This window comes from Anolis carolinensis, chromosome 2 (assembly GCF_035594765.1).
Source record: "Anolis carolinensis isolate JA03-04 chromosome 2, rAnoCar3.1.pri, whole genome shotgun sequence".
NCBI classification, from domain to species: Eukaryota; Metazoa; Chordata; class Lepidosauria; order Squamata; family Dactyloidae; genus Anolis; species Anolis carolinensis.
The window spans coordinates 134,117,240-134,139,403 of NC_085842.1; the positions used below are offsets into that span (position 1 = coordinate 134,117,240).

Genomic DNA, 22,164 nt, shown 5'->3' on the forward strand with positions numbered 1-22,164 from the left:
ATCCATTCATCCAATATCCTCGTGCTTTATCCATACATCAGTCTAGGTCGTCTTTGTCGTTTATTCGTTAAAAGCCTGAGCACATAGCCATGTTTTTAAGTCTTTTCTAAAAAGCATTGAATGTTTGCAATCTTGTTACTTTTGTTGGAAACTGCCCTGAGTCCCCTTGGGGAGATAGGGCGGGGTACAAATAAAATATTGTTATTAATATTAGGTTTTCATTTCGCAAGTGGCTTGAGATCCACAATTGCTTGTGCTCTGATATAAGTAGCTTACTTCAGTGGCATCACCACCATTTTCAGTTATTTGTTTTAAAGTGCTTTTTCCAAAGGGAATAAATGGAAAACTAGAGATAAGTTGCCTAGGGACTGCATATTTGTAGCGCTTGGATTCCACTTTAATGGTACTGGTTCTCCCCTATATAATCCTGTTATTTATTGTTTAGGGAGGAGCATTACAATTCTCAGCCAGAGAACTCACCAAGCCTCTCTGTCAAAACTACAGATCCAGGATTCCATGAGATGCAGTTTATGAATCCTACATAAATATCATTGGTATTTGCTCTATCACTGTCTGTATTAACCACCCTTCCAATCATACTCATGCTTGTTACAAAGCCATATACATAGCATTAAAAATATCATTGTGGCTCTGAATATTTAACATCATTAATTTTGTTATTTGGGGAAAAGGGGCAAGGCTAGAAATGCTTTGAACGTTAAAATTTTATTAAGCCAAAATATGCTGTCAAGACCAAGTCACTGGTTTCCAAGAAATAGAGGAAGGTGGCTACACAGTAGTATTAGACTAAAATCATGTTTTTTAAAAAAGAAATACATTCTGTGTATTTCAAGAAATGTTGTCTAAAAGAACATTGTTGTGCCAAGTAAATATTATTGCTAGAATATTATTTCCAGAAGCAGTAATAGAGCTTCCTTTTCCTACAGTAAATTAAAAAATACCGCCTCCAGCTTTGTGAGTTCACAATTTAATTATCTTAATGCTCTATTCAAGTGTTATGCTAGCTCATTCCCAAATCCTCCACTGTTTATTTATTTTCATTTGCCAATAGTTTCATTGTTCACAAACATAATTATAACATTATTCAGGATATGTTTATAAAGGCACAACCCCATCTTGAAATCTAAGAGCTAGGGTATTTAGCTATGTAATAGTAGATAAAATGTGGGATTGAGACATAAACTGAACAGCAGTGTCATTTTATAATTTTGTAGTCTGTTCCTTATTTTGGCTTTGGGGTTTTTTCTATTTAAATGTTAATTGTTTATTCATTTTGGAAATTATTATGTAGATATGGTTTTGAAGAGTGGAAATAAAATACTTTATAGAGCCAACAGAGTGTTGTGGTTTGAACATTGGTTTCCAACGCTGGAGAACAGGGTTTGAATCCTCACTTCGCCATGAAAACCCACTTGATGATCCTGAGCAATGAATGCCCTCATAGCCTCATCAAAACCCATCACAGGTACACATTAGGGTAGCCATGACTCAGAAGCAACTTGAACACACACAACAAACAACAATAATCAAAATACTTCACAAAAATAGTTAGCAAATTTGACTTAAAGCTGCATATACTATCAGGAGAGCCCACCTCCTGTGTTACTCAAGAAGTGAAAAGAAAGCTATGGAGACGTCTACGGCACCTTGTTTCTTCTTATGACCATAGTAGAATATGGAAAATGAGGAAGTGAACGATACACAGTTAATGTTCGATCCTAATCTCAGAGATAGCAGACTATGTGCTTTATATGCAAAGGATCCCATTTATTCCTGAATAAATAAGAAAGATCTCTTCTGAAAATCCTGGGGAGCACCTGCTACCATTGTGTTTAACCTCCATGGCACCAGAGAGCAATGTATGAGGGATCTTAATGTTTCCCATTAGTACCTTACATTTCCATTTGAAGGCAAAAGCATTAGGGACACAAGTGTTTCGGGGAGTAGGAAAAGTAAAAGTTTTCCCCTGACATTAAGTCTGGTCATGTCCAATTCTAGGGGTTGATGCTCATTTCCATTTCTAAGCCAAAGAGCCAGTGTTGTCCGTAGACTCAAGGTCATGTGGCTGGCATGACTGCATGGAGCACCATTACCTATTGATCAGTACCTATTGATCTACTCACATTTGCATGTTTTCAAACTGGTAGGTTAGCAGAAGCTGGGGCTAACAGCGGGAGCTCATCCTGCTCCCGGATTCACACTACCAACCTTTCGGTCAACAAGTTCAGCAGCTCAGTGGTTTAACCTACTGCATCATCAGGGAAGTTGGGCCTCAATATTGACCGGCAGATTATTAACATTGACGGACTGTTGGTATATTTTACAAAACAATGAACATGCCAAATAACTTGCATTAAAATAATCAGCTTCATCATCACCACCATCATCACCACAATCCGCATCATTCAATTAATATAGTAAAAAATTCTTAGTACCATGAAAGGAATAACAAAATAATGACCATTTTGAAACAAGTATACTTCCAACTGATAATTCTTGAAGAGGTTCAGCTACATCCATCTTGATGGTCCAGTTTTGCCTGACCATTTCGGAGGGGTGAGTGGGAAGGCTGAGCTCCTCCTGCCCCACGCTGAGCTCCCTCCTGCTCCTCCTGCAATGGATGATTAAATCAAATAGATAGCAACTTATAAGGGGTGGGCATCATGTGCTCCCCTCAGAGAGATTATAGGACTGCAACTCCCAGCATGCCTAGCCAATGTTTAGGAATCCTGGGAGTTGCCATTCAATAGGCTCACAAATTGCCAACCCTTAGCTTACAATATGTGGATTTTGTTTCTGTGACAGGCAGACTAGAAGCTAACGCTCCTTCTTAACAGTCAGCAAAGTTCCCCTGGAAAGTAAAAGTGCCATGGAAAGTAAAGGAGGAACTGGGCAGAGACACTGGGCCCAGGAAGAGGTTGAAATGGGAAGAAGAGATGAGTCAAACCCTCGCCAACTGCAGAACCAGAAGAGTCGCCAAGACAAATCATGGCTCCAGAGGCACTGCTCTTCCCTCCTGCGCCGGGACAAACAAGCCCAGAAAGCAGGGCAGCTTTTCTCGGGACTAATGGCCATGAATGTGGTGTTTTTAGGCAGTGCTTTCATCTGTAGCATGATTTTTAACCATGTAGCCATAACAGTGGATGATGTTTGGATTTTCCTGTCCATTCTCAAAATTTTGACTCTAATTTGGATAGCATACTATTTGCTTTTCACTAGGCAGAAGGCCTATGCAGTCTTGCATCAAGATCCTCATGCAGGGCCAATCTGGGTTAAAGGTAAGGATTGCATCTTCTTTGCAACAAGATAATTTCTGCATGCACAAAACAGACCACATCCAAAGAGAATCCTTTCAGAATTAGGTTGGGTGTTCAAAACACGAATCACAGAATCACAAAGTGGGAAGTGATCATAGGGGCCACCTAGTCCAACTCCCTGCCATGCTCCACACAGTCAAAGCACTCTCAAGCACTCTCAATGGCAATTGATCCTCTATTTTAAAACTTCAAAAAAACCCAAAAAGACAATCCACCACAATCCATGGAAACATATTTCACTGATGAACAGCTTTAATGGTCAAAAAGCAGTTTTAAATAGTTAAGTGGAATCTCATTTCCTGCCATTTGAACCCATGTTTAAAAACTGTACAATATACAGAAATGTATAGGATGATGCTTTAACACCTATCAGTGCTTCCCCCAGTTAGAAAAATATGCACCTATTGAATTTGTGTAATACAGCTTCGAAAAGGCAAGGAAATCCCACTTTGAGAAAAGGGTAGTCAACTCTCCCATACTCATTTCCCCTGTAGCAATATGGTGCATTAAAGTATAAATACAGATGACCTCCACCTCCATTCTCATCTGTATAAATACAGATGACCTCCACCTCCATTCCTCTATATTTTAAAAACAGACACCAAAACAAATAACAATCTTCTATTTCTCCTTCCTGTGCCTCTCAAAGAATTGTTTTTCATCTAGTTTAAGATAAATTTTTAACTGCAGGCCAAGCTGATCAGTTGAGGAACAATGGATATTTGATAATTAGAAGGCTAATAAAGATTGATACATAGGACACAAACCAGCCACAATTTAACAAATGCAATAGATTCTGAAAACAATCACTGTTCCATTGGGTGCAATTTCCTGTTGGGTCTGTGCTGAGTTTTCTAAGTTGCCATGTTAAAAAGGCAATGCTACTAGCTTACTTTTATCAAAATATGGCTGATCAATGTATTCATTTCTACAGGATCTCTAGTCTTGTTTGGAGCTTGCAGCGTACTCCTGAACATGTTCCGGATTGGGTATGATATTATTCACATTCGCTGCAAATCCCAGGTCTCACTTGTGTTCCCGTCCATAGAAATTCTATTCATCTGCATTCAGGTATTAGGTCTTGCTTTTTGCTTCAGGCCAATTTTTATCTACCACATGTTAAAAGGGAAAAGATCAGAGATAGGGTATCTCCAACAAACAAAACAGTAGTTCAAAGATCAATGTGTAACTATATCCACAGCCTCATGCTATAATAATTTGTTTAGTCTTTACATGAGCCACTGCCAGGACTAGTTCAGATCAGGACTCTGATCTGAACTAATTCCAACTTGAGAACATCCACTGACTCCACTTTCACACTGTGCAGTTATAGCACTATGATTCCACTAACTGCCATGGCTGCATCCTATGAAACTCTAGGGCTTGTAGTTTAGTCAGAAAGCCCTGGAAGAACTCACTGGCTGGGAATTTGAAGTACTCCATGGAATCATGGCAGATAAACTGAAATTGAACCACTAAAAGTATGTAGTATGAAAACTCATTGTTGTACAATAAGTCAACCCACAGGGAATTCAACTGATCCAAAGGAGCTATGCCTGTTTTGAGCAAACAATAGGATTCAGGCTTCTCTGATTTTGAGTAATGGAAATTGTTTGGCAGGACTTCCAGGCTCCCACTTAAAATGGCCTTTGCAGGAGAAAAAAACAGCCTCGTTTTTTCTCATAGTTCTTCCTTCCTCTTTTTACTTACTGCTTGCTGGCATGAGGAAGACTCCTAAGTGTGCTGATCAGTAGGCATAGGCTTTGGAGCAGGGAATGAGAAGACGGAAGACAACATAGTGGATCCAAGCTCCCCAGGCAAAATAGCGTATGGAGAGAGAGCAAAATTATTGCTTCTATACATACAGTATATGCAACACTCAAAATTGTTGTTTGGCTGTATCCAGTGTTGACCCTCCTTATTCATGGATTCTGCCTCCATGGAGGCAACTATTCATAGCTTCAGAATATCTCCCCAACCAAAAAAGATATATCCAAAAAGCAAACTATGATTTTGCTTTTTTGTATGAGGAATGCTATTTTACTCCACCACTGTATATAATAGGACTTGATAACCACAGGGGATGCTGGACATAAACCTTAGTGAATACTAAGAGCTCACTGTATTTTGTATTCAGTTATTTGTATCTAAGCACAGAACCGGCTCAAAGAATCTGGGATATCCACATTAATTCTACCCTTTACATTGATTTCAGACTTACTTTATTTGGTGTCATGCAAAGGACTGCACTCAAGTTCACCACAACCTCACCAGGTAGGACAACAAGAAAAGCCGCATCAAAATCGACACTTACCATTAACAATGCAATGAGAATTGTTGGTTACTCTTCACTCTTCATAGCACATGTTTTGCCTGTATTTATTTAAGTGGATGAATATAACCTGAGAAACTGGCAGAATAAAGTCTTTATGTTGCTCAGCTTGGGTTACATCAATGTATGAATAAATTTGGACAGACACATGCACACACACACACCAGTTTCCAACATTCTCTATTGGTTTTTACATAGAATACATTTCTACTGCCCTTCTACCCAAAGCATGCAAAGGTTAATTCTTTGAACTATAGCTCTTAGAAATATTCACTGAGTACAGTGAGTGGCAGCAACATTAATGCAAATATAAATTACAAATACCTAATGCTTATAATTGTGTAAAACAATACTAAAATAATAACTGAAGACCAATATGAAACTGTAAAGTACCTTATACATATGCAGTAGCTGATCAGAACCTAACCCATCCTAAACATAAGAGTGGTCTCCTGAAAGCATGAAACGCTGGAAGTCAGGCAGGTCTCTCTGGGGAGCCACCTTGGAAGAAGCTCTGTTGTGATGGTTATTCATAAGTTTCCAGGAGAAGGGGATCAGATAAGCCCATGTTCACAGGACAGCCTTCCTGGAGAGACCTATGTGTTTGTAATAGTAACAGTAACAGTAGAAATGCATACAGATTGCTATGATTATCATGAAATTTACTAAGACTTTCCACAAAATCTAAGCTACCCTTTATACAGCTTTGAGGAGTCTGAATCCCCAAGTCCACCTGTTAACACTACTTCCTTTCTGAAAGCAAAGGAAGGTACCCTGAGGTAGACGAAGAAGAAAGCAGAGGGAAGGAGCCTTCTTTCTCTCCAGAAGTAACATGAGCAGCATCCATTCCCTATCAGAGATTCTGGAACAGATATGAAAACATGCAATTATAGAAACCCTATCTTGCCAAGGGTAAGGTTTATTTTAGCTTGGGACAGAGTAAGAGGTGGTTCACAAGATTGGGACACGCTGTTTGTCCCAAAAATCCATATAAAAACTATCAAGGAAGTTATTGAGCCTTCTCTATAAATACTTATATCATCCTGAGATCAGAGTAGGCTTGGTCCTTTGAGGTCTTACTCCTGGAGCAATAGAAACAAACTTGCTCCATTTTCTATTTGACAGCCTTTCAGATCTTTGAAGATGCTGTCATACTACCTCTGCTAGTTTCCTCAACCATACCTCAACCCATACCAGGGCTTTCCAAACTCTTTACTTTCTTGGTCAATCGCCTTTCAATATGTTGTAAGTTGTTAGCCCCTTTGAGAGTCTTCTTGTAACCTTGATATGTTCCTTCTGGAGTAGATTCCTATACTTATCTGACATCCTGCCTATGTCATCTAGTTCACTAACTCAGAAGAATAGACCTGATTATAAAGGAAAATCAGAAAACAGTATCACATCTCCACTTCTAGAGGTAGTATAATTCCAATTTAACTTTACATTACATTTGACGTATATTCAAAATACTTGGAATTCAAATAGTGTTACCAATCATATTAAAATCTCATGGAGGAGCAGAGAAAACCACATCAAAATACAAGGAACAATCAAAATCCTATTTAATGTCCCACACTATTTCCCAGTTTAAAAGTTTACCCTGCTCATTTTTAAACTAGAACTGTTATAATCATTTCTTCCTTTATCTTTCATATTTATAGCTAACCTTTCACTTTATGGTCCCAAGGCCTTGCATACCAATAAAACCACATAAACCCATCACAAAAGGTTATGCATAGCCCCACATATTATACCAGTACACAGTTTTATTATACAGGAGGGAATTTCATATCTTTCTACCATTTCCAAAGACCTACAAAGTTGTAGAATTGCTATGGCAATTGACAAAGATGTCAGCAATGTTTCCTTTTTAACAGATGTGGGCTAATGTTAACCTTGGCTACTAACCTTCTGCTGTGGCTGTTAGCGGTGACCAACGATTCCGTTCACAGAGAAATTGAATCAGAACTCAGCCAAACCGCCCAAGAATCTGAAGGCAAGGATCATCCTTCATCTCCTAAAAAATAATGTGGGCAAATAGACAAGTAAAATGGATAACATTTAAACACTATACATATTTCCACATAGAAAACCATGTTTTTGTGAAGGCATCACTCACAACAAGGTGTTAATCTAGGTTATAAAATCTAACCATAGATGAGTTGATTGAAGATGTTTTTCTGCTCCCCCTCCTGCCTCCTTTAGCAATACATATGTTTATGAACCAATTCTTAGAGTCCTTTTTTCCTGTATGATGAAAAGGGATGAAAGTCAACAGATAGGGTTCCAGATCCATATCTTAATATGTAGAAGTGGCGGTGGGGAGAGAGAGTTCAGCATAGTACCCTGGTTGGTCCATAGAAAAATTGGGAAATCTTTTCTTTTAAGCATTACTTGCATAATGGAATGGAGGGCATGCTTGTCACATTTGCAGATGGCATCTAATTGGGGTAGAATGGCTCTACATCTGCCCCACTTCCTCCGTTGTAGCAGTTTGTAAACAATGTAATCAAACAATCAAACTTGTTACCTTCAGTGTTTAGGCAGAGATGAAACTGCAAAACACCCAAAGCAAAAGTCAGGAAGAATCATGGGGTTCATCCAGACCTAATAGTTACAGCACTATAAATACATTTGACCTGCCGTGGAGGCATCCTATGGACTCCTGGGAATGACAGGGAAGAGAATGGTATTTCATATTATCCAAGAGGTCTACTGCCTTATCAAACTCCAACCCCCACTACCCAGGAGTCCATGTGAGGCACCCATGGCATCATAGCACTATAATTGTGTAGGGTGAAAGGGTCCATTGTAAGAGTAGATTTTCACACCTTCCAAGATGAAACTACAGAGGGAATCTCTTATATAGACACTAGCTGTGCCCGGCCACGGGTTGCTGTGGCTTTTTGGATTCATTTGTTCACCAGGTGGAATATCAGTGAATAGCCCTGCAGCCACAAAGCCTGCCCGTTTTATTCATAAGGGTATCCTAGTTTGGTTAGCTGGAATACACTTAATTGTTTCGGTGCGGCAGGTATGCATGCTGTTATTAGTCTCACTGAGTAGCATGTAATGGCCTTCAGCCTGAAAGCCTGGCTGCTTCCTCCCTGGGGGAATTCTTTGTTTGGAGGTGTTAGCTGTCCCTCATTGTTTCCTTTCTTGAATTCCCTTGTTTTCAGATGGTTCCCCTTTTATTTTTTGTCCTGATGGTATACATGTTATTGTTTTGTTATTTTTTTCCTGATTGTTTCCTCAGTGGAATTTCCCTGTGTTCAAAGTGTTGTTGTTTATTTAATGGTTGGTTTTTAATACTGGGTCCTTTTTTATTTCGTTTGCTGTCATTTGTTGGATGGTGTTAGCTGGCCCTGTTTCCCCTGTGTTCATAGTGTTGGTTTGTTTTCACTGTCCTGGTTGTAGATTGTTGCAATATTTGCAGCGAGGTGTTTTTGTTTTTCATAAGATTTCCCTTGGTAGGAACCAGACATGCATACTGCAATGTGTCACCTTGATTAGTATTTAATGGGCTTTTAGCGTGATAGGCTGGCTGATTCCTGGGTGGGTGTTTTTTGTGTTTGAAGGTGTTAGCTGGCCCTGTGTGTCTCTGGTTTTGAATTACCCTCTTTTAAGAATGTTGGAAGTAGTTTGCCTGTTTAGTATTTATTGTCCTTGTTGTTTTTAAGATGGTAGGGGCTTGGGTAGTCTTGCTGTACTGTCTTGGTGTTTTGTACTGCAACTCCCATATTCCCAAATAGCCAGTTTGGGATTGTGGGAGTTGATGTCCAAATGGAGGCCCATTTTGTCAGAGAACTGCTTGATTGTGCTTAAAGAAATGGCCTCGCAACTCTTCCGTTGGCGTCTGGTAAGCAAACTGAGGTGTTTCTGAAGTAATGGCAGTGTGGTTTTTTCCCTCCCGGCTGTTTCGCCCTCCGTCCCTTCTCCTGCCTGCGTTGCTTTCCCCTTTTCCAGCTTTTAAAAACTTGTTTTCTTAGAATGCAGTCGGGGACTTTGCAAAAAGGCCTTGGTGCGAACGCTGGGAGGAGGAGGGAGAGGGGACCGGAGAGCCGGTTGAGGAAAAGTCACGCCGCCATACTTCATAAACGCCTCTTTTTGCTTACCAGACGCCCACGGAAGGGCTGCGAGGCCATTTCTTTAAGCACAATCAAGCAGTTTTCTGATGAAATGGGCCCCCATTTGGACTACCACTGCCATAGTCCCAAATAGCCAGTTAGGAATTGTGGGAGTTGTTGTTCACTCTCCCTCCTTTCACCCGCCTGCGTTCACACTGTCATTTTTGCAAAGTCCCTGACTGAATTCCAAGAAAATAAGTTTTTAAAAACTTGAAAAGGGAAAAAGCTTTACTTCACCTTTTTTTCCTCTGCCTCGTTCACTTGCCGGATGTGGTTGTTTAGGGCTATCCGCCGGCCCCGGCAGTTGGGATGTTCGCATGCAGCTGCCTTTCATACATGTCTTCCAAGGGTGGGGACTACTCCTCGCATGCGCACAGTGCAGTTTTAGTTTTTGGGGGGTTCTGAGTGACTTCCAGTTTGATTTGATTTTTTTTTTATTTATTTTTTTGGTTTTGATGTCTAAACACAGCGGGGATGACCATGTCCTTTGTGGCCAAGTTTTGTGGGTTTGGGGTGTTTAGTTTCACAATTTACTTTAAGGCAGAAATGGTCAGAACACTTATATATATATATATAGATAGCAGTGGTATCTCTGAACTTTAGGCAGTAGATTCTGAAGAAATCTTTCAGCTGGAAACCACTCTGAAGCCTTATTATTTTATCCTGCCATTTCCCCCCATCTTGATGCAGGCAATGGGACAATTTCTTGCAAATGCTCAAACTCAACTGCCTGCACGGTCTTCCAGAAAGGCTACATCTTGCTCTACCCCTTTAACACTGAATACTGCTTGATCTGCTGCTCCATGCTCTATGTCATGTGGAAGAATGTGGGTCGGCACATGGCTCAGCACCATTTTGCCCATGTCAAGCCAAGGTTCAAAGTCAATGGGGTTATTTTTGGGCCTCTGCTTGGCATCTCTGCAATCATCATTGGCAGCTGTACTTTCATGGTATATCAGATCGAAGCCACTGGTTCCTCTCCTAGCCAACAAGCATTCATACTCTATTATTCCTACTACATTTGTCTGTTGCCTGTGATGACAGTAGGGGCTTTAGTTGGAACCACCATCCATGGCTTAGAAGAGAGGGAGTTGGACACACTGAAAAATCCAACACGAAACCTTGATGTGATCTTACTTATGGGGACAGTCTTAGGCCACATTGGCATCAGTTACTTTTCTATTGTAGCCATTGTTGCTACCAATCCAAGGGGTTTGTTGAACAGCATCATGGTGACCTATTCGGTGAGTATCATCATTCAGTGCATCACCCAGAACATCTTCATTATTGAGGGGCTCCACAGGCAGCCTCTGCAGGTGATTGGAGGTCAAAGCTGTCCAGCCCATCCCATACAAGGCTCTGCCTCAACCCTGAGCCCACCCAAAGACCCTCAAGAACCTGCCTCATCCACAGCCAACGAGGAGAAAGAGAAAGATGAAAAAGAGAACCATGAAGATCTAGAGATAAGACACGGAATCCGGAGAGTCTCACAGACTTATATCCAAACATACAGCCACCTGAACTGGAAAAGGAAAGCTCTGAAGGAAATCTCCAGTTTCTTAATCATGTGCAACATCATAGTAAGTACTTGACTGCAGTAGCTCTAAAGCAGGCATGGGCAAACTTCAGCCCTCCAGATGTTTTGGACTTCATTTCCCAGAAATCCCAGCCAGCTTACCTGCTGTTAAGAATTGTGGGAGTTGAAGACCAAAACACCTGGAGGGGTGAAGTTTGCCCATGCCTACTCTAGAGGACAAACTGACGATAACTGTAGTATAACAACACTCAAACCTTCAATTATCTTCATCAATACTGGACAAATATGAATACAGAATTAGTAGCTCATATGCAAATACTTAGGAGTGCTTTGGATTTTGGTTTTTTTTTTCAGATTTTATTTGCATACACACATATAATGGGATAGCTGAGAGTTTAGTCCCTTGTCTAAACACAAAATCAATTTGTTTCATATACACTTTATACACATAATGTGATGGTAATTTTATAAATATTTTAATTAATTTTATGCATGAAACAAGGTTTGTTTATATTGAAACATCAGAAAGCAAAGGTGTCATTATCTTACTTACCAATGTAGACAATTTTAGATTATAAAGTATTTCAGATTTCAGATTTCCAGATAAGGCTAGCTCAACTTGTAATACAGTGTTCCCTCACTACTTCGCGGTTCATTTTTTGCGGATTCGCTGTTTCGCGGTTTTTCAATAAACTCTAAAAGACTATTATAAATCATAAAAAATTACAATTTACAGCCTAAGGAAGGGAGGAAGGAGAAGCCGAAGGGAGAGAAAAGGAGCCCAAGTGGCAACGGGGGGAGGAGGAGGCGATTTATCAACACACGATTGGTTGATAAAGGCTTAAAATAGTGTATAACTACTAAAATAATGTATAAATATTTAAATAAATATAGCATCCCTACTTCGCTGATTTTCACTTATTGCGGGTGGCCCTGGAACCTAACCCCAGTAATAAGTGAGGGAACACTTATGGGAAGTGGAGATAGATTCTATAGAATGCCTGGAGATACTGGCAGCAGTAAGGACGGCAGAAAATGTATGATACAAACAACCAAATTTGTAATGTTTTTTAGCCTGATGGGGCACCTAGGAGGGGAGGACTTACATTAAGATGAAATAATACAAATAGTACCCTGTTTCCCCGAAAATAAGACATCCCCAAAAAATAAGACCTAGTAGAGGTTTTGCTGAATTGCTAAATATAAGGCCTCCCCCGAAAGTGAGACCTAGGAAAGCTTTTGTTTGGAAGCATGCCCGGCGCCCGCCAAATAAAACACCATAGCATGCAGGATTAGTAAATGTACATATCAGTTATATATCGAAATAATGGTAGTAACAAGAAATTCTTGACAGGAGTCACAGTTTGTCTGGTTTAGTTATGTTGGTTTGTGATGACAACTACTGTACAGTATAGAATAAATGTTCATTTTTTTGTTCAACAATAAATGTGAATTCTTCTTCATGGAAAAATAAGACATCCCCTGAAAATAAGACCTAGAGCATTTTTGGGAGTAAAAAATAATATAAGACACTGTCTTATTTTCGGGGAAACACGGTAGTAAGCACAGACACAGCATACCAACCCTGCTAAAATTATCTTCCTCTGATTCCCGTTTTCTTTTCACATTGTTTTCCAGCTGTGGATCATGCCATCATTTGGAGCACATCCAGAATTTGAGAATGGATTAGAGCAATCATTTTATGGCTATTCCACCTGGTTTGCTATTATCAATTTTGGACTTCCTTTGGGTGTGTTTTACAGAATGCATTCTGTTGGTGGCCTTCTGGAGGTGTACCGATCTGCATGAAGCAAATCCAAACCTTCTGATACTGTCAGCAGAATAAAAACAGCAGTGAAAAGATTATGGAAATAATGATTTCATTGCACTATTGCAAAGGTTACATATGAATAAAGGAGAGCTATTGTCTTGGACAATTTATTACAGTGTGGCAGAAGGGAGGAACAATCAATTCCTTGGTAAGTGGACCACTCACCAGTGGAAACACATCCACAGCAAGTTATAGACTGCCTCATTTCACGTCGATTATGATTAGTGATGCTTAACAATCACTAACCTTAGACATATAGTGCTAATATCAAGCTTGGAAAACGTGGAAAAAGCTAGCAATGTTTCCTCTTTAGCAAAACTATCACCACAAATATATCAATCATTTGGGATGTAACTATCAAATAAAGATTGAAAAATTGACTGCTCTTATTAGGGACATTTGTCATACATTCTGACAAATACTCTCCCGTTACTAAAAAGCCATCAGTACATTTTGAATAATCTACCCCCATGATCAAATATCTATTTAAACAATTTCATTATATTTCGCACATTATTCTACTCTCCCTTGGAAATAACTTGAAGTCCTACCTCAATCCAATTTTCCTGAGAATGTTTGAACACTTTGTCCTTCTACGCTTCATCTGGCACTACAATATACATTGCTGCACTTTTGCCTAGACTGCCCTCCCATTTTACTCCACTTCTCCTAAATGGTGGTCCTTTTATGTCATCATTCTGTGTTTTAAAATTGGTTTTTACAGTGATTGTATTGTTATTGCATTGTATCATGTGGTTAAATGTGTTTTATTCAACTGTTGATGCTGTATTTTATCTGTATTTTACTGTGCTTTTATTTGTTTTTGGGCTTGGCCCTGTGTTAGCTGCACCGAGTCCCTGCTGGGAGATGGATAGAAAAATTAAGTTGTTGTTGTTGTTGATGATGATGATGATGATGATGATGATAATAATAATAATAATAATAATAATATCAGCATGCAATACATATCTGTGATATGATATGCTAGTTCTAGATAAACTTTGTTATTTATTTGGAATAGTTATAACCTGTCCTCCAGCCACAAGGCTCTCTAGTATTTTATCCTTCAGGACACTTTAGTAGATATCTGACACAAAGCAAACTAGTAATTATCAAGAAAGTTTAATTCTATGATAGTCATCCCTTTCTCTTTTCCATTCTGCCATGGTATATCCTTTAAGTGAACTAGCTTTGAACTTGTATGGTTACCACTTCATACACACAAGATATTCAATACTGTGAAGACTAATAGCTGCTTCTTTCACAAGTGCCAAATATTCAATTTGTAACTGTGCAATGTGTACCGCATGTTAGAATGGACTTCTGTGGGATAATTCAGTTTTTACGTTGCTCAAAACCAGTTTAGCAACACATACAAAACTAAGAACATATAGATTCGGGATACTGCATTTGAGCACAGAACAGAGCTATGGTGAGCCTTGAAAACTCCCAAGTATCTCAACAAAATATGGCTGGTAAGCTGTTTTTATTTTATGGGGTGGTGTCACTGTTTCACCCTGGGTTCAGGACAAAGCAAAACCAAGAAAAACAATGGAAAGTTTCCACTTGAAATTACAGTAGGTCTTAACTCAGCCAAGTTATTGATTAAATAAAGGGATTAAAAGCTCCGTAATCAATTTCACTCTTTTCACTATCTGAATTCCTCTCGCTGAAGGCTAATATATGGAAGTGTAAACACTTCTTGTTTTATTGCTCTACTGCTACATAAATCACTTCTTAGCTCTATTCGGTTAAAGTCTGGGCTTGGTATTCTCAGAGCGCTTATCTCTTTTTTCCTCTAAAGTCAGGTATGGGGGGGGGGGGGCAAGAGGCTTACCCAGGCTCCCAATTCCAGGAACCAGTGTCCAGCACCAGCACTGTAACTAAATCTCTCAAATTCAAAAGACAAAATGTCTTATGAGTTTGGACTTTGCATCCCTATTAATTCTACTCAGCCTTGTGTCAACAGGAACTGACAGAAGAAATATGAGTTGGATAAATTAGCACTCTTTAAAGTTATATATTAACCTGTTTCTCATGGGTTGAATTGCAGTATCCCATTGAAGGAACTTGATTTTTAAATTAAAAATCAAAGAAAGGGTAAGAGGTTTTGCAATGAAGAACATTGTACCTGCAAGGAGAGTAGTCTCACAGCCAAGCTCAAACATATTCATTGTAGCAGCTTAACCAATCTCTAAGGTTTAAGTTTGAGTGCACTATTCAAATTGTAAAGATAGAAAACAGATGTTCTTTGATTAAAACATCTTGTGAATTAATGTCAACACCTCTGAATTCTACAATGCTTGGCACGTTTGCTTGTTCTGCAGATTTCATACCCTGCAGCACTACATTTAATTCTGGGTGCCATTTCCAATTCAGCAAAACATCATGGGACAAAGAGCGCCTGTGCAGCCATGCCTTCAGTGGAAAGGTACATGTCATAAAGGTTGCCAGGCCATCATAAATCAAACAATAACACAAATAAACTCATAAAACTCTTATGACACAGAGAGAGTGAAGTCAGTTGCAATGTTTCAATAATTTTATCTCTATGTGTAAAGCAAACAGTTTACAGTGCAATTCTGATTTTTCATTGAATGAAGAGCCGACCTGCAACACCAAAGAATGCAGAAGTCAAGTTAAATTAACATGAAAAATAAAATCCAACTAAGGAGGTGGAGAAGGTCACAGTATGTGTGCGAGAGAGGAAACGATGGATCAGTGATTAATCAAAAGAACCTTCCCCCGCCATGAAGTATACAGATTCCCACTACCAAATCACATTTGAAAGACCAAAAGTATCCCAAGAATCATACAGACTTCAAAGCAAATAGGAGACACAATGGTCTTTTGGTTTATTCTTTCATTTGACTCACTTTTCTGGATTTTGTCTTAGGTGTCTATAATCTGCCCAGTTTTTCAGTAACAACATAAGATATATATTCTGTTCCTGAACAAAAAAACTGCACTGATATTAAATTTATCAAACCGACTTATAGTTTTTATGATAACAGCTATTATTGTTTAGCCTCAGATTAAATTATGGCAATTTTTTGAAGAAGATAACCAATAAATGGTCTTCAAGATCTGAAAATCACTAAGAACTAGCAGAATGGTGACACATGCAAAACAAACTTGCACATGATGATGAACAAGGATAGTATGGGTTTCTAAACTGTGGGCCTTGAATCTTTTCAGATCCATCTGGGAAAAAACATATAAATATATGTTGACTAAGAATATTAACCCGTGGTCTGTATTTTAGGCTTATACTCTAAGACAGTGGTCCTCAACCTGTGGATCCACAGAAGTTTTGGCCTACAACTCCCAGAAATCCCAGGCAGTTTACCAGCTATTAGGATTTCTGGGAGTTGAAGGCCAAAACATCTGGGGACCCATAAGTCGAGAACCACTGCTCTAAGATATGAATTCTGTTGATCAGCCTTAACCAATCCCTCATATACTCTGGTAGTGGGAAATTCCCTGATATGTCTTGCATTGAATCTGTTACAGGGAACCATAAATAATATAAACCACACTATGCAATGTCATAAAAGAAATAAATTCAATTCCAGCCTATCTGGCCTATTGTTTTTCAATACAACCGTTTTTTCTCTAATTCCTGAAAAATACACAACCTCCTTTAAGTGTCCCACATGAGAATATCTTTTCCAACAACATTTCCCACCTTAAATGCAGCTTTGAAAATCTGTGATACATTGACACAGACCCGTCTTTAAAAGAAGCACCTCCAAGGCTAGGAAGGAAGAAGGAAAGGAAGGAAAATTTGGTTTTGACAGTATCAGTACAAAGTAGTTAAGCAGATTTTCAGTGGTAGGGAGAGGAAGCGCAAACCTACAAGACTGACCTGAAGTGACTTAAATAAATAGAATACCACACACACTTAATAAATGAAGCTATTATCCCAACCTCCCTAGGTGCAGTAAAGCAAGATAGCAGCAAGGGGAAGCTGCAACATGGAGAGGTGTTAGGATACATTCTTTGGAAAAGAACCACAGAAATACCTACTACAGTAGTGCTTCTTTTTCATTGGTCTACTTTTATAACTTTTACATTCAACGTCTTTTAAATTTCAAGGCTGAATCTGACTGGGAAATTGAAAGATTCAGAATTGCAGGCAAAAGGCCAAGGAGGACTTGGTGAGACACAGTCTGGCTTTTGGTGTAACCACTCAAGCTGCCTTTCCTTGTATACACTTCCACCAACATCCCTTGGGTGGCAGGAAAAAAGATTGTTAGAGTGAGACTCTCAGTTTTTAAAGTGGCAGGTCAGTAAATGGAAGTGATTGTCCTTTGGATAATTCAGCAGGCAGTGAAATGAAGGAAGAGCTGTGATGAAGAAGCGCTCAGCAAGACTCTTGCTTCCAGTGTTTTCCTCTGAACAGAGGCAAAGTGCCCGTTCTCTTCCACTCTAGACTCGCTGAATTTCAAACAGCTTCACATCTGTGTCATACCAGATGGGAGGATCCACATTCCTGAAAGGAAACAGGTATTTGTTTCACTCCTGGGGCATTCTCTAGGACAGGAATGGGCAACAGCAGAGAGTTAGGGGAATGCATTAGCCCCCTGGAGAAGTTGGAGGGTCACATCTACTCCCACAAAACAACTGCCCTTAAATTGCTCAAGAGGCCATGGGTGCGTTTTCATTACTTCAGGGTTTCAAAAGAGCCTCTTCTGAGCTTGTCCCTCCCCCTCTCCAACCCATGTTGCTTAATCTCTTCAGATCCTGTTCTAATTTACAGGCTTCTAAATAATAATAATAATAATAATAATAATAATAATAATAATAATAATAATAATAATAATAAACAGTAACAGTAACAATAATAATAACTACTACTACTTTATTTTTGTATCTCACCACCCAAAGGGATTTGGGGTGGCTTACATGGGGACCACGCCCAGCATAAACAAAGATTACAAGCTAAAATACAATTAAAAACATAAAAACACATAAATAATCTAATTAAAATAATTAAAAACAGCAGAGTAAAAACATCATAAAAATACATCAACCAACATCAACAACCAGTAAACGAGAACATAGTGGGCATCTTCTTGTGGCATACAAAGTTGCCCTGGAACAATCATTACAAGATCAGAAGACGAGCTCTAGTCAGTCAAGCACTTTTTTCCACTGCAGCCAAACAGATGTTACAGCGGATATTGACTCTCTGGAATTCCTCACTTAGCAATGTAAGTAACACAAGGGGGAGAGCAGGAATGTATACAGCCATCTTACCTCAAATAAATAACTCCCCACATATAGGTACGGAACCACATAGCAGTACCAGAGTTTGCCTGGTATTTGCGAATCAGGATAGGATGAGGAACAGGAAGCAGACCCACCAATGTGCCGTGCTGCAAGAACTTCAGAATCTCAGATTCATCTGTGAGGCCCCTACAGACAAAAGGAACACAAGAACCCACACCTTAAATTGTCTCTGATGACGGAACAGAAAATAATAAATTTATTTACATCCAAAAGGAATGGATAAAGTTCAAAAGAAAAGGCATCAGTGATTCTCTCAAGTTCTCAGGAGTTCCTACAGAATGTACCAATGAGAATCTACTCTTTTCTTTCCAAAAACAGAAGAAAGGTGTCAGCTCGACAGTACAACACATAGAGGGATAAGCTAGAATGTACAATGGAGCATTTAGTGTAATTTTGATTTTTGTGAAGGCACCTATTTAGTCTACAATGTTGGCATTAAAAAGGGGGCTTAACTGTAATTACATATTAATTTTAAAAGGGAAATATGTCTGACCAATAATATGTTTATTTGGGGGAAGTTCTCCCTCCCCTTCTCATTTCAACATTTCTAGTTGTTGTTGACTCCAAGAAATATTTTAGCCCAAAATATTTATTGGTGATAAAGACAAAGCTCTGCTGTCAACTATTAGCAGAGATTAGTTCATTATAGAATTGTTACATATGTGTTTACTAATATTGATGGAAACATGCTACTGATGTTTATTAACTCATTAATTGCATTGGAGATATAATTTCTTGCAAGGGTGTAACCCATTGCGTCACCAGGAGCTCCATCTATATATATATATAATGGTAATGGAATCCCGGCACCGAGCAAAACAACAAAACTAAGCACCCCCCAACCTAGCAATTTAACCACACAATACAACATCCATGCCTAAGGTTGAAACAACAAAAGATCACATCACGCACCTCCACACGGACAGAAAATCACACAAACCCACAACGCACCATCTACGCTCGCGCTTCCCGCCATGGTGCCTCATTCACTCACCCAACCCCTCTTGCGCACACACCTCCCTCTCATCTCCCCTCCCAGCTTCCCACCCCACGCGTCTCACCTACGGCAGAACCTCTGGCCTCCTCCATGACCAGCATGTCAACCGCACTCTCCCTGCTCTCCCTGCTCCGGATTATTCACTCTCACAACAGAAAGAAAGAGAGGCAAACCTGGCAACCAGTCATTCTACACTACTCCACAAAGACACACAGAAGCACTACTCCACAAAGACACACAGAAGCTCTACAAAATATAACATTATATACTATATATATAATTATATATATACACACTTTATTTATTTATATTATTTATCTCCACTACACTCTCCATTATCCAACCTTCTAGAATATCCAACCCATTTTAATACTCAATATTTTAAATATATGCTATGAACCATGGCAATCAACACAATCTGACTCCTAATATTTTAACAAGCTTAAAATCACAACACCAAATAAAAAACAACACTCTTAAAACAGGGAAATTCCAGACACTAAACAATCAGGGCCAGCTAACACCTCCCACAATCTGCCATACAGGACATAATCCAAGCACTCCCAACAGATGGCCACCCAGCCTCTCAACAATAATAATAATAACAATAATAATAATAATAACAACAACAACAACAACATACAATCCTAAGGTTTGCAGAGACTCCTAAGGATCATCCAGTGCAACTTCCTTCTACCATACAGGAGGACACAATCCAAACACTCCTGAGAGATGACTATCCAATATCTCCACTATCTCCACAATAAAAATAATAATAGAATCCTACAGTCACAGAGATAGGAGCGACCCCTAAAGGCCATCCAGTCCAACCCCTTCCTGCCATGGAGAACACAATCCAAACATTCCCAACAGATGGCCATACAGCCTCTTGATAATAATAATAATAATAACAATATCACGGAATCCTAAGGTTTGCAGACACCCCTAAGGATCATCCAGTACAACCTCCTTCTACCATGCAAGACGACACAATCCAACCACTCCTGAAAGATAGCCATCCACCCACTATATAATAATAATGATGATAATGAAGATGATGATCATGATGATAACAATAATAATAATAATAATAGTAATAATAATAATAATAATAATAATAATAATAATAATAATAATAACAATAATAGAAGTATAGAATCCAATAGTTTGGAGACACCCCTAAAGGCCATCCACCCCAACCCTTTCTGCTATGCACCAGGACACAATCTAAGCATTCACAACACTTGGACAACGTATACATACTATACAATACTACACAGGGACAAAGACCCCCTCTACTCTCACCACTTTCACAGTACACAAACAACCAAATACATACTAAACAAAAGACAACCATACAACAGACATTCAATACCACCACTCACTCAAACTTCTCACCACACCACCAGACAATGCCACAGCAACGTGTTGCCGGGCACAGCTAGTTTCTAGCAATAATATTAAACTATTACATTACTTGTTATATATGAAAAGTTTCAGAATAAGATAATTTTACCAGTGCATTTTATTTGCACAGCAATGGAGATCTAAATTGCTACTTTCTGAAGTATCATTGCCTCTCTAAAGCAAATGTAGCCACACTAAATAAAGGCTTTCATCTGTGCAGAGATTGTTCCCAAAGACTGCACTTGATCCCCACTGGGCCACTGGCGCAAGAAATGAAAAAGCAAAGATTCTGAGTGAGCTCTGTAGCTCCTACTTGAAATGGTTTTACAGAAAATTGGAGTGGGAAAAGATAAAGTTCCTTGTGTAAGAAGATAGCTCCATTTGGAAAACCTTCACAGAAACTATAAACCACGAAGATGCCCTCCCTTGTCATTTGAGACATACGCAACTGATGGAAAAATTCTCAGGGGAGGGTTTAGGACTACTATCTTCCTTACTACAGCTCCTGAACATTTTCAGATACATACCACAAAAAACATCACTGCAAAATTCTAAACTGGATGCATCTCAAACTACAGTAGAGTCTCACTTATCCAACATAAACGGGCCGGCAGAATGTTGGATAAGCGAATATGTTGGATAATAAGAGGGCATTAAGGAAAGGCCTATTAAACATCGAATTAGGTTATGATTTTACAAATTAAGCACCAAAACATCATGTTATACAACAAATTTGACAGAAAAAGTAGTTCAATACGTAGTAATGCTATGTAGTAATTACTGTATTTATAAATTTAGCACCAAAATATCACGATGTATTGAAAACATTGACTACAAAAATGCATTGGATAATCCAGAACGTTGGATAAGCGAGTGTTGGATAAGTGAGACTCTACTTATTTTGGTTACTTTCAATGAGACCACCGCATCAGCAGACTCATAATATGCAATTCAACCAACCACAAATTCAAATATACACAATCTTGTGATTTGAGTCAAGGGTGGGGAGCTACCTACAAGGTGGTGAGGCTTCTTCACAAGCCAGAAGTGAGCAGCTGATGGGGCTTATTAAAGCCTCCCCTGCTGGTCTATCTTTAATAGGAGCTTTATGTGAAGATTTACGAAGTTTATACAGTAAGTCGTATTAAAACTGACATAGCGCAGCAGTGAAGACAATAACACCACCGGGATGCCAAATAATGCAACACGTCTGACAGCTCCACTACTGCCCTATATCATTTCTAATTGGGACAAGAATGCACGTTTTGTGATAGTCTGGAACCAGTTCCCCATGGATACC

At 39.2% G+C, this 22,164-nt stretch overlaps 2 protein-coding genes across 2 annotated transcripts in view; one reads left to right on the forward strand and one right to left on the reverse strand.

Annotated features, from left to right (window-relative positions):
• The first annotated feature begins 2,890 nt into the window (after positions 1 to 2,890).
• otop3 (otopetrin 3) lies at positions 2,891 to 14,964 on the forward strand. The gene is made up of 6 exons (XM_008104522.3): positions 2,891 to 3,299; positions 4,273 to 4,409; positions 5,554 to 5,612; positions 7,548 to 7,666; positions 10,488 to 11,377; positions 12,973 to 14,964. The coding sequence occupies exons 1-6, from the start codon at positions 2,891 to 2,893 to the stop codon at positions 13,141 to 13,143; spliced, it is 1,785 nt and encodes a 594-aa protein (XP_008102729.1). The 3' UTR covers positions 13,144 to 14,964.
• Positions 14,965 to 15,693: 729 nt separating this feature from the next.
• Positions 15,694 to 22,164, reverse strand: part of hid1 (HID1 domain containing) — a 54,471-nt gene continuing 48,000 nt past the window's right edge. The window contains exons 18-19 of the mRNA XM_003217218.4: positions 18,428 to 18,586; positions 15,694 to 17,660 (exon numbers count right to left, since the gene is read on the reverse strand). Of these exons, the coding sequence (XP_003217266.1) occupies positions 17,597 to 17,660; positions 18,428 to 18,586 (223 nt within the window). The 3' untranslated portion in view covers positions 15,694 to 17,596. The remainder of the gene's footprint in view (positions 17,661 to 18,427; positions 18,587 to 22,164) is intronic.